The sequence below is a fragment of the Gopherus evgoodei genome, chromosome 1, assembly GCF_007399415.2.
Source record: "Gopherus evgoodei ecotype Sinaloan lineage chromosome 1, rGopEvg1_v1.p, whole genome shotgun sequence".
NCBI lineage: Eukaryota > Metazoa > Chordata > Testudines > Testudinidae > Gopherus > Gopherus evgoodei.
In genome coordinates, this window is record NC_044322.1 from 77,964,244 (window position 1) to 77,977,435 (window position 13,192).

Below are 13,192 nucleotides of genomic sequence, written 5' to 3' on the forward strand. Positions count from 1 at the left end.
TCAGCAGCCAGTGGTGCTGTGGCATCATCAGTGATACTGTTCCTGACAGCTTGTATTCCATCTGTGTGTGGGATGTTCATGTAGAGAGCCTCTACATCCATGGTGGCTAGGATGGTGTTTTCTGGAAGGTCACCAATGCATTGTAGTTTCCTCAGGAAATCGGTGGTGTCACGGAGATAGCTGGGGACTGGCGACTGTATGCTGGTGGTGTGTTGGTGGCATAGGGTCTGAGTAGACAGTCCACATATCCAGCCAGTCCTTCAGTGAGAGTGCCAATGCCAGAGATGATGGGGCGTCCAGGATTTCCAGGTGTGTGGATCTTGGGTAGTAGATAGAATAACCCTGGTCGGGGCTCTAAGGGTAGGTTGATTTGTTCCGGGTGTTAGTGTAGGGAGCGTCTTGAGTAGATGTTGCAATTTCTTAGTGTATTCCTCAGTGGGATCTGAGGAAAGTGGCCTGTAGAATTTGGTGTTGGAGAGTTGTCTGGCTGCCTCCTTTTGGTAGTCAGACCTGTTCATGATGACAACAGCACCTCCTTTATCAGCCTCTTTGATGATAATGTCTGGGTGGTTTCTGAGGCTGTGGATGGCATTGTGTTCTGCACAACTTAGGTTATGAGGCAAGCGATGTTGTTTTTCCACAATTTCTGCCCGTGCACGTCGGCGGAAGCATTCAGTGTGGAGGTCCGGACTGTCATTTCGACCCTCAGGAGGAGTCCATGTGGAGTTCTTCTTCTTGTCCTGTTGGTGGGAGGGTACCTGTGTATCAGTGCGCTGTTTAGTGTTGTCCTGAAAGTATTCTTTGAGTCGGAGACGGCGAAAGTAGGCTTCCAGATCGCCGCAGAACTGTATCATGTTGGTGGGGGTGGCAGGGCAGAAAGAATCCCCGACATAGCACAGACTTTTCTTCTGGGCTGAGTGTGTAGTTGGATAGATTGACGATATTGCTGGGTGGGTTGGGGGTACCAGCGTTGTGGCCCCATGAGGCAGGTAGAAGTTTAGACAGCTTACAATCCTTTTTCCTTTGTAGAGAGGTGAAGTGAGTAATGTAGATCTCCTGCCTTATTCTAGTGAAGTCCATTTGTGTGAAGTGAGTAATGTAGATTTCCTGTCTTATTTTAGTGAAGTCAGTTTGTGTGGAAGTTTGGTTATTAATGAGAGTCTCCAGGTTGGAGAGCTTTTTTTTGATGTTTTCCTGTTTGCTGTATAGGATGCTGATCAGGTGGTTCTTCAGTTTCTTTGATAGAGTATGGCATAATCTCTCACTGTGGTCTGTGTAGTATGTAGATAGCAGTGGATTTTTTACCTTTAGTCCATTTGGTATGATGTCCATCCGTTTGCATTTGGAAAGGAAGAGGATATCTGTCTGTATTTGTGCAAGTTTCTTCATACAGTCCCCAGCTAAAACCTCTCCAACACATCATCAGGGATCTACAACCCATCCTGGAGAATGATCCCACATTTTCACAGGCCTTGGGTGGCAGGCCAGTCCTCGCCCACAGGCAACCTGCCAACCTGAAACATATTCTCACCAGTAACTGCACACCACACCATAGGAACTCTAGCTCAGGAACCAATCCATGCAACAAACCTTGATGCCAACTCTGCCCACATATCTACACCAGCAACACCATCACAGGACCTAACCAGATCAGCCACACCATCACCGGTTCATTCACCTGCATGTCCACCAATGTAATATACGCCATCATATACCTGCAATGCCCCTCTGCTATGTACATCGGCCAAACTGGACAGTCGCTACGGAAAAGGATAAATGGACACAAATCAGATATTAGGAATGGCAATATACAAAAACCTGTAGGAGAACACTTCAACCTCCCTGGCCACACTATAGCAGACCTTCAGGTGGCCATCCTGCAGCAAAAAAACTTCAGGACCAGACTTCAAAGAGAAACTGCTGAGCTTCAGTTCATTTGCAAATTTGACACCATCAGCTCAGGATTAAACAAAGACTGTGAATGGCTTGCCAACTACAAAACCAGTTTCTCCTCCCTTGGTTTTCACACCTCAACTGCTAGAACAGGGCCTCATTCTCCCTGATTGAACTACCTCATTATCTCTAGCTTGCCTGCATATATATGCCTGCCCCTGGAAATTTCCACTACATGCATCTGAGGAAGTGGGTATTCACCCATGAAAGCTCATGCTCCAAAACGTCTGTTAGTCTATAAGGTGCCACAGGATTCTTTACTGCTTTTACAGATCCAGACTAGCACGGCTACCCCTCTGATACTGTGTATAACTGTAGCCTTCCAGCACACTCCAGTCGCACACTCTTTCACTAGCCTTGGTTACCACTTGCAGGGTAACACTAGCACACTCCCAGTCGTAAATTTCACCCCAAAACATGTGTTCTGCACTGTCCAGTCCTTTCCTGCACAGTTTGTATGTTCCCTTACAGGGGCAACGGACCTAAAATACTATTGATCAGTTTGCTACTTGAAATGGAGTTACCCAGGCCTGGTCTACACTACGGGGTTAGGTCGAATTTAGCTGCATTAGGTTGATTTTAAAAATGAATGCGTCCACGCAACCAACCCCGTTCCGTAGACCTAAAGGGCTCTTAAAATCGACTTCTGTACTCCTCCCCGGTGAGGGGAGTAGCGCTAAAATCAAATTTGCTGGGTTGAATTTGGGGTGGTGCGGACGCAAATCGATAGTATTCGTCTCCGGGAGCTATCCCAAGGTGCTCCATTGTGACCGCTCTGGACAGTACTTTGAACTCGGATGCACTAGCCAGGTACACAGGAAAAGCCTCAGGAACTTTTGAATTTCATTTCCTGTCTGGTCAGCATGGTGAACTCAGCAGCACAGATGACCATGCAGTCCCCCCCAGAACCATAGAGCGTAGAATGTTTCTACGTTCCCCTTATCGTCTCCGTCCCTGAGGTCATCGCAGATTAGAAGGCAAAAAACCTGCACTTGTGATGACATGTTTTCCGAGCTCATGCAGTCCTCCTGCACTGATAGGGCACAGCTTAATGCATGGAGGCATTCAGTGACAGAGGCCAGGAAAGAATTGAGTGCGAAGGCAGGATGCGATGCTGAGGCTAATGGGGGAGCAAACAGACATGATGAAGCGTCTGTTGGAGCTGCAGGAAAGCCAACAAAAGCACAGCACCCCTGCTGCATCCACTGTATAACCGCCTACCCTCCTCCCCATGTTCCATAGCCTTCTCACCCAGATGCCCAAGAACGAGGGGGGCGGGGCTCCAGGCACCCAGCCACTCCACTCCAGAGGATGATGCAAGCAACAGAAGGCTGTCATTTAAACAGTTTGATTTTTACTGTGGCTACAGTAAGCAATGTGGCCTTGTCCTTCCCTCCTCCCTCACCCCCACCTACCTTGTCTGTTATCTCTCTCTTTGTTATTTTAAAAAAAAAAAGACATGGTTTCAAAACAATAGTTACTTTATTTCAAAGTGGGGAGGATGGATGGCTTATGGGGAATTAAAATCAACAAAGGTGGCAGGTTTACATCAAGTCAAAACACACACAACTGTCACATCAAAGCCTGACCAGTCATGAAACTAGTTTTCAAAGCCTTTCTGATACGCAGCATGCCTTGTTGTGCTCTTCTAATCGCCTTGGTGTCTGGCTGCTCAAAATCGGATGCCAGACAATTTGCCTCAATCTCCCACCCCAACATAAACGTCGCCCCCTTACTCTCTGAGATATTATGGAGTACACAGCAAGCAGCAATAACAATGGGAATGTTGGATGTGCAGAAGTCTGACCAGCAGTGCCAGCAAGTTTTTAAGCGTCCAGAGCACGTTCTACCACCATTTTGCACTTGCTCAGCCTATAGTTGAACTGCTCCTTACTACTGTCCAGGCTTCATGAACGGATCCCCCAAACTTGTTGCTGGGGAGCAGGAGAGCAGAGTTGCAGCAGAAGCGGTGGATGATGACGGTTAGCAGTCCTACTGCAATGTCTGCTGCGAAGGCAAGGAGCTGCTGCTATGTAGCAATGCTAGCTGCTGTAGGTGCTTCTGTGTCGAATGCTTGGAGATCCGGGTAGGGCAAGGTACGTTGGCCAAAGCAAAAGAGCAAGAGCCCTGGAGCTGTTACATGTGTCAACCACAGAAGTGCTGTGGGGTCTTGCAGCCATACATTCCAGTCCAGTCGGCGCTGTAAGACTTCTTCACCAGTGACAAAGGACAGGAATATGATGCACTTAATATCTAAAAAGGCCCTCACATTTCCCTTTATAACAGAATGTCACTCATTGCATTGGCTACTTGGATCACAGCAGCCCCCACAGTAGACTTGCTCACAACACCACAGTGATGGTGATCTGAGCGGGCTCCATGCGTGCCGTGGTAACTGCATGGGTAACCCAGGAAAAAAAGGCGCGAAACGATTGCCATTGCTTTCACAGAGAGTGGGGGTGACTGATGGCATGTATCCAAAACCATCCACAACAATGTTTTTGCCCCATCAAGCATTGGGAGCTTAACCCAGAATTCCAAGGGCAGAGGAGACAGCAGGAACTGTGGAATAGCTACCCACAGTGCACTGCTCCATAAGTCAATGCTAGCCACGGTAGCGAGGACGCACTCCACTGGCTTAATGCCCTTAGTGTGGGCATACGCAATCAACTGTATAAAATCGGTTTATAAGAATCAACTTCTATAAAATCGACCTAATTTCGTAGTATAGACATACCCCCAGACAATTCAGTTTGAATACAACACTAGATTAGCTTTTATAAAAGAATAAGACACATTTTATTTAACTACGAAGAAATTTTAAGTAAGTACAAGTATAAGGCATTATAGTCAGCAACGGCTACGAGAGAAATAAAAAATAGAACACTTTCTAGTAACTAAAACTTAACAAACTAGTCTTGGTTCAAGGAGAAATCCTTGCCACATATTTCCAGCAACAGGGCTGAACAAATTATCAGCTCAGAACCCTTCCCAAAGGTCTGGGGATTTTTGTCGTCTTCAGCGAAAGGGTGAGAAAGGAGGATAGAGATAGAGAATGAACACCTGGGGTGTGTTTTCCCCTCCATTTTATAATCCAGTCACCCTGGAAATGCCTTTTTCTGAGGGTTACGCCTAGATAAAGTTCCTTCCAGCTGTGAGGATGCAGACATGAGGTCTCATGGTGAAAAATCTTGTTGTTTGTTAAAATCGATCTGTTCCAACCCCTCTTCATTGCCAAAGAATGGCTACTTGACCAGTGATCACCAGTCAGCTTTGACCCTTGGCTAGAGTTGTGCGTTTGTCCTTTGTCTTCAAGAAACTCCCCACTCCCCAGATTTGCCTGGTTAAACACCGTGAATCAATTTCAGCTTATGTTCATAACTCTACATACAATGTTGCTATGTATATTTCACCATGATATAATTGTCCAGCGAGTTTTTAGTTTTCAAATGATACCTCACAAAGCATATTTTGTACAAAAATTATTACAGTAGTGTGTAGGGTGTGAATACAGGGCTGCTTCAGTGTACATTGTGGTATATATTAGTGTGACTTCTTTTTGAGCCGTTCTACTTTTCCAAATGGGTGCTGCTTCTTGTTGTCGTCAGATCCTTTCTTTATTTTCTGATATTTCCACATCTCTCAATCAAGAGCCTTTACATCAGTACTAGTCCTTTGACAGAGGGAGACTGAATAAACCTATGTTTAGAACTGTTAATGCGCCTCCTTGAGGCCTCACAATTAGTGCTGCATAGCTTGCTTTGGTAGCCTGGAATGCTTACCGCAGAGAAGGCATTCTTTCCTTCTTGAAGGCCAACCTGGCTGTAATGTGTAATATTCCTAACTTCTGCTGGCCAATTCAGTGAGTAATAGTGCCCAGAAATTGAATATGCCTTAAGAACATTATTGCTAGTTCATTGTACCCAGAAGTAACTTTTTAATCCCATAAATGCATTTTTGTAGGGTTCTGCTTAAAGACACGTAATGGATTTTTTTTGCTGCAGCATTGCTGTAAAAAAGTGCACAATAGAGCATTTTAGGCATGTATAAACCTGATATGGCTATTTCCTAAGAGATTTATAACTATATTATTTATTATAGCCCTCTTTATTTCTCTGATTAACCAAGTAGTTAAAGGAGGGAAGCATCATATTTCCAGAGCGAACAACATTCCAGCAGTAAATAAGAGAATGGAATGTTCTGTAATTGACAAAACCAGCTGTCTAGTGCTTTCAGATTTGCTGTGCTGACTGATAAAAATCAATCATCAGGGCAGCATATTGAAAAGGTGGAAAGACTTAAAATCAGGATGTACCTTCATTCTTGTAGTCCAGATTGTCTATCTGATAACCCTTCTACTCTGTTCTACTTGCAAACAGTTGTTTCTGATTTATTTGTTTTACCAGTTGTTGTAAAAGCACAGTGTATTTTTTTTTATACTTCTTTATTGGTAAACTTCGCAGCAGAGTCGATTACACCAAGAAATGAAATGATACTGTAATATGTGTATACTGGGCTGAAAATCAGCAAAAAAGCCTCCCAATTCCATAGTTGTAGAGTACTTTTTCAAAGCAAAACAAACTTTTTTGGTCCTAAAGGTATCTTCTCTTCAGCAGAAATCCGGAAACTTGTACTGAGACCCAGAGTTTGCTTCATTTTCTCTGAGAGGTTCTCAGTAGCTCCAATTCCTTCAACAGTGTCTTTCCTTCTGAATGGAAGGAAGCTGCTTATATCCTTTCCCAGCCAGCTTTGGTAGAGCGACCTGCAAACACCACTAGACCTTGAACTAAGACTTCCAGTAGTTCCCTACAAAGGAGAGTCCACCCTAGTACCTAGGAGCTCCATCATCATACTCTAAACAGCAGAAGTAATGGTCTGGATATACACCTCTACCTCAATATAATGCTGTCCTTGGGAGCCAAAAAATCTTACCGCGTTATAGGTGAAACTTTGTTATATTGAACTTGCTTTGATCCACAGGAGTGCACAGCCCCGCCTCCCGGAGCACTGCTTTACCGTGTTATATCCAAATTTGTGTTATATTGGGCGGCGTTATATCGAGGTAGCAGTGTACTTCCTTCCTGAAACCATTTCTTCACTCCTTGTTGGCTACCTTCTTTATCCCAAAGGTCTATACCGGGGTAGGCAACCTATGGCACACATGCCGAAGGCAGCAGATGAGCTGATTTTCAGTGGCACTCACACAGCCCAGGTCTTGGCCACTGATCTGGGGTGGGGGGGCGGTCCTGCATTTTAATTTAATTTTAAATGAAACTTCTTAAACATTTAAAAAAACTTTATATACAACAGTCGTTTAGTTATATATTATAGACTTGTAGAAAGAGACTTTCTAAAAACGTTAAAATGTATTGCTGGCATGCGAAACCTTAAATTAGAGTGAATAAATGAAGACTCGGCACAGCACTTCTGAAAGGTTGCCGACACCTGGTCTATACAGTAGTTGACAAACTCGGGAATCCTCTTGTGCACCCCAGGATGCTTCCCTCACCACCTGTTAAAACATGAATACATGTATAAATTTTTCAGATTACACAACCAAACTCTGTGTCATGGAGTAAACTGAACAGAATAAACAAAATTGTTGTTGTCTTATTATTATTTATTATTATTATTATGGCCTCAGAAGGCCCATTTGCAAAGTTCAGTACCACTCTAAAACATATAAATGACTCAACTTTTTCCAGAAAAAATAGGACTGTATTGGAGCTTCTACAGTGCTTCATTTTTTCCCTTTTAGCATAGTTATTTATTGTACTCTAGTTTGCTTGCCATAGATCTAAAACTTCCATTACCTACTCCAAGGCCTTTTGCTGGATTGCAGGGAGACATAGGAGGCTGTGGTAAGGGGGACTGTTTCTCTAAAAGTGAACCTAGCTCATCTATCTTCATTTTTGAACATTCTTAGCATAGCACTAGATGGCGCAAAAAGTTAAGTGATTCAGAATATTGGATAAAAGACACTGATGTTTGGCTGGTGACAAATACTGATTTAGGACTTGACTCGCAGATTTATACAAGTGAATAGTCTCAGGTACAAGTGAGACTGGTCATGTGGATAAAGGCTGCAATCATTCACTCACTTCTGTTCTGCTTTCAACTACTATTAAATTTTAATGGAGCTTTGTTTTTGCATGGGAAATTTGAAATAGTTCTACATGCAAGACAGTGTTGATTTTCTTTTCCAGTATGAAACATTCAGAACAGAAGAGGAAGAGAGAATAAAAGCCCAGGGACAAAATATCAGATCATCAGTATATTTCATGAAGCAAACCATCAACAATGCTTGTGGAACAATTGGACTTATTCATGCTATTGCAAACAACAAAGATAAAATGAACTTTGGTAAATCTTTTCTCTTAATATACTTAATATAATTTTTTGGAGGGTAGGTGGCGCAGTACTCCCTTCATAGTGTTGACTCTACGTGAAAATTCTTTAAAAGACCCAAGTAGAAATTTGCCATTTGTCTTCTTGTCTTAATTATACAGCAGCAATACAACACAGACTTTTGTTAGTTGGTAGTCATTAAGAATTTTCAGTAATACAAAGGACAGTAATACAGCACACAGTTAAATGAATAAAATACAACTCCAAATTCAAAGTAGCAAATACCGTATTAATATTTCACACAAGAATAAGAGTCTGGTGACTTTTAAATTGTTTTGTCATTGTATGCAGTGGAATAGAATGTGTTGCATTACAGGCTTAAATCTCCTGTCTGGATGTAAATAGACTGTATGCCTTGTGTACAAGCTTTTTGACAATGTAATGTTTAGTATTAGCCTAGAAGAAAAGTAAAGAAGAAATAATACAAATCAGAATTGTTCCTTATGTTGTAACCTTTCAGTTTTCATCTATTTTTCTAAGTTGCTGAGATCAGAGAGAGGAATTGAATGATTTGATTTGATTTTATTTATTTATTTCTAAGAATCAGATTCCACATTGAAAAAATTCATGGAGGATTCGTTACATATGAGTCCTGAAGAGAGAGCCAAATATTTAGAAACCTATGAAGTTAGTATCTTTTTTCTTTTTTTTAATATAGTAGAATTGTTAGCAGGAATAGTCTTGCATCTAAGCCCTGATCCAGCAAACACTGATGTGCTTAAATAGTCCCCTTGTTGTAAATAATGCTGCTCACGTGTTTAAAGTTAAGCATGCGCTAAAGTGCTTTGCTAGATTAAGACATGAATGTTTTATCATAAATGTTGCTTGCTACTAGTGGGGAATTAGTAATCTCACTAACGTGGACAACTTTAACAAGTGTTATTTGATTTTTCACTTTGCATGAAATAGCATTACAGTTTTAAAAAACTCTTAACACTTTTCTTAAAACACTTTTAAAATACTGTCTTTTTTTAAAAAAAAAATTGAGATCTTGAGGTTAGTTAATGTCTAATCAGTACTTCCAATAGTTACAACCCTAAAAAATCTCACACTGTACTATAGTATATAACACAACTTTACTCTACTTTGATGTAAACTTCCATAACCTACAAGTTAAAATGAAGAAAATGGAATGCGTCTTTAAATACCTGCTATTTTAAGAAATTATTTTTTTCTTTTGAAGCCTAATTAAACATATGTTCTAATTTCAGGCTATTCGTGTTACTCATGAATCCAGTGCCCATGAAGGTCAGACTGAGGTATTCCATTTTTTAAACTTTTTTTACTAACATAATGTTTTTGACAGAATGTTTCAAGTTATTCTGAATTCAGACTTATGGGGAAACCATAAATTCTTTCTAAATAGAGGTTTTCATTAATAAAGTATTTTTATTACAGTTTTTTTGGAAGATGAAAAAACTGTGTCAGAGAATGAGCTAAAAACCTTGTTTAAAATCTATTGTCACCACCTTACTTCACCAAATTCGAAACACAGCTTTCCAAAGCAGAGAAGAAGATTCAAGACTGACTCCTGAAATAACTTTGACTGGAATAGATATGATTAAGTAATAAGCTGGTGGCTGTCCACAGAGTTTGTCTAATCTAAGTAAAAGCAGGCTGTAGAACCCTGCAGCACTTAGAGTATAAGCTCTAGGAAACCTGTACATGTAATATGTGGAAAATTTTTGTAGAAGACTGAATTCTTAAAATAACTGTAAATCAGGAGCTTTGGTTACCTTGCTACTGTAACCTCAAAGAAAATTTAAGTGAAGTTGACTTTGGCATAACGAGCATTGCATAAAGAATGATATGATGATGATGATGATGATGATTTTGGGTTAAAAAAGTGAGTATTTGCAGCTAAACATCACATGACCTTCTCCTGTATCCCTAGGCAATGATCCAGAAGATAGGTCATTGGACTAGGTGTTGGGAGGTCTGAGCTCTGTTTTGTTCTATTACTGACTGCTCTGTGACACTGCATAAGTCATTTCACTTGACCTCTGTTTCCCCATCCATTCTTTGTTTTTAACAATATTGTAATATCTTTGAGGCTGGAACTCCCTTTCAGTCAGTGGCTAGCACAACTGAGCCCAAGTCTCAGTTGGTTCACTTCTCTAATACAAATAATTGATAAAGGCATAACATAAACTAATTGTAAATGCACAATTATTATAAATACATTTTCTAAGACTCTTAATATGAGTAAACATTTTAATTATAATTTGAGGGGACACTGTCAAGCACCCTAATTGGGCACCAAAGTTTTAGGTGACTAGAAAGTGCTGTATTCTGCTAGAAAGTATCATCCTGACTATAACAGACATAGTCTTCAGCTTGATTTTCTCAAGCTGTGAATACGACATTTACTGCATTTGTTGTCAGTGTCAAACAAATGTGGGCTCTTGGTGATCTATAATTAGTTGTGTGCAGAGCTTTCCTGTGGGATCTTCTGTGTGTTTAACTAAATACTGTTACATAGCTGTAATGTAAGTAGCAGGATTTTTGCAAACATATTTTAATTACATTTTAGCCCCTCACAACTAACCTCCAAATCCTAGTCCTATACAACATTGCTTAGTTGTATCTTGGCTTTACAGTATGAGATACAGCTTTCCATTCCTCTAGTATAATCTAAAGTACTCCCAGCAAGAGTAATTAGCTGAAGTTGTGAAAGCTGTCGAAGAGAATTGTCTCCATTTAATTTCCACCTTAATAAAGGTATCAAAATGATATTTTCCTTTTCTTCATATGCAATGTGGCACTGGCAACTTTAACCTGAGTAGTTTATGCTGATCAGACAGCAGATATCGCTGTGGAGCTATGCTCTACTAATACGCCTCCAACTTGTGAAGTATTAAACTTTACAATCAAAACTATTCAATAATACTCAGAGCAGGAAGTAGTTGCAGAAGCAGAGAGCAGTTAGAACTTACAGTAACATGATTCATTCCATTTTTGTTATTCATCTAAAAATGAAGACATTTCCAGGAGAAAAGGCATATCTAAAAATATTGGTTGACTTCCACTGATTTTGATTAAGAAATTGCGATCTGTTGGGCTGAAAACTATTGCAAAATTTTCACAAAAACATAACATAGTATCATGTTTAGATATTCCACAAACACAGTTACAGTGATACACAATTATCGTTTAGTAGGTGTTGTAAAATGATTTGTGCATTTTTGCCTAGCTGCGTATGGTTAACAGTGTACCCTTGTAGTTCAAGCATGCAAAAAGGCCTTTTCTAATTTTAGTGCTCAGTAACTTTGTAACGTGGCATTTATTTATTTTTTTTAATTGGCTGAATGAATATGGAGGAAACCTAGATGAGCCATTAAAATGAGTGAGGGATTGATAAATGTTACATTTTAAATGCTTTCTTTCCTGCTAAAATCTAAAGCATAATAAGATCACTTCTATGCCTATCTTGTTTGGTTCTTTTTTTCTGTTGGAAGCTATTGAGAATGCTTAAGAGCCTAGTATATCATTTTTTAAAAGTGTTACTAGTTGCTACGGAAGACAGAGGAAAATAAATAGAACTCTAGATCAAAATCATTGCAAATATATAAAATGCCATTGCTGTTGTATTGCAAATGCCTCTTAATTGTATCAGAAAAGTTGTGAATGTGTCTACAACAGGGGTCGGCAACTTCTGGCACACGGCTCGCCAGGGTAAGCACCCTGGCAGGCCGGTCCCATCTGTTTTACCTGACGCATTGGCAGATTCAGCTGATCATGGCTCCTACTGGCCGTGTTTCACTGTCCCAGGCCAGTGGGGACTATGGGAAGCGGTGTGGGCCGAGGGATGTGCTGACCGCGGCTTCCCAGAGCCCCCATTGGCCTGGAGCAGCGAACCATGGCCAGCGGGAGCCGTGATCATCTGAACCTGCCAATGCGTCAGGTAAACAGACTGGCCCGGCCTGCCAGGGTGCTCACCCTGGCAAGGCGCATGCCAGAGGTTGCCGACTCCTGATCTACAAGGTTATGTCTACACTACGAGCTAGGGGGTGTGATTTTCCCTGTTTGTATACATGTACTTGTGCTAGTTCTTACCAGGCTAATGCTAGTATAAATAGCATTGTCGCCACGCTAGCAAAGTAGTGGCAGTGGAAGCATGACTGAGTTGTGTGTATACACTTGGCACTAATTTCGGGTGGGTTTGTAGTCAGCACAGCTCAGTCATGCCTCTGGTGCTGCTGTCAGTGCTAATGCAGCTACACTATTATCAATATTCATAGTAGATCATTGAGTGCTAGCACAAATATATAATATGAACAGGGGAATTGTACCCCAAGCTCATAGGGCAGACATAGCCTAAGAGTAATAGTATGAGAGAGATTATTTCTCGATATGCTAAACTGAAGAGCACCAAAAATTAAGTTCATCCCAGAAGAAAACATTACAACTCAAACCACCATTCTGTATTTTGACTAGGGATACATAACATGCATGAGAAGAAAACAGTCTAAAGCAGTACAGAAAACCAAGTAGTGGAAGCTTTAATGGTGTTAGCAAAGAGTTTAAAACCAAAGTGTGGGAGATGTCTTTATAAGGCTTAAGAGAAAATGCAGGAAGCAGTGTGGGCTGAGGGATGTGCTGGCCGCAGCTTCCTGCCACCCCTATTGTCCTGGGACGGTGAACCACTGCCAGTGAGAGCTGAGGTCGGCCCAACCTCCTGATGCAGCAGGTAAACAAACAGGCCTGGCCTGCCAGGGTTCTTACCCTGGTGAGCCGTGTGCCAGGGGTTGCTGACCCCTGCACTAAGCCAAAAGCCCTTATATGCCCATCTTGAATCGAAGGCAGGTGAGAGAGAAATATATAGACTAAC

The 13,192-nt window shown here is 41.3% G+C and overlaps 1 protein-coding gene across 5 annotated transcripts in view; it reads left to right on the top strand.

The window, feature by feature from the left end:
* UCHL3 (ubiquitin C-terminal hydrolase L3) overlaps positions 1 to 13,192 on the top strand; it is a 68,454-nt gene that overhangs the window by 22,640 nt on the left and 32,622 nt on the right. For all 5 annotated transcript variants that reach the window (XM_030566641.1, XM_030566622.1, XM_030566651.1 and 2 more), the window contains 3 exons: positions 8,160 to 8,316; positions 8,903 to 8,988; positions 9,573 to 9,620. In XM_030566641.1, coding sequence (XP_030422501.1) covers positions 8,160 to 8,316; positions 8,903 to 8,988; positions 9,573 to 9,620 — 291 coding nt within the window. The remainder of the gene's footprint in view (positions 1 to 8,159; positions 8,317 to 8,902; positions 8,989 to 9,572; positions 9,621 to 13,192) is intronic.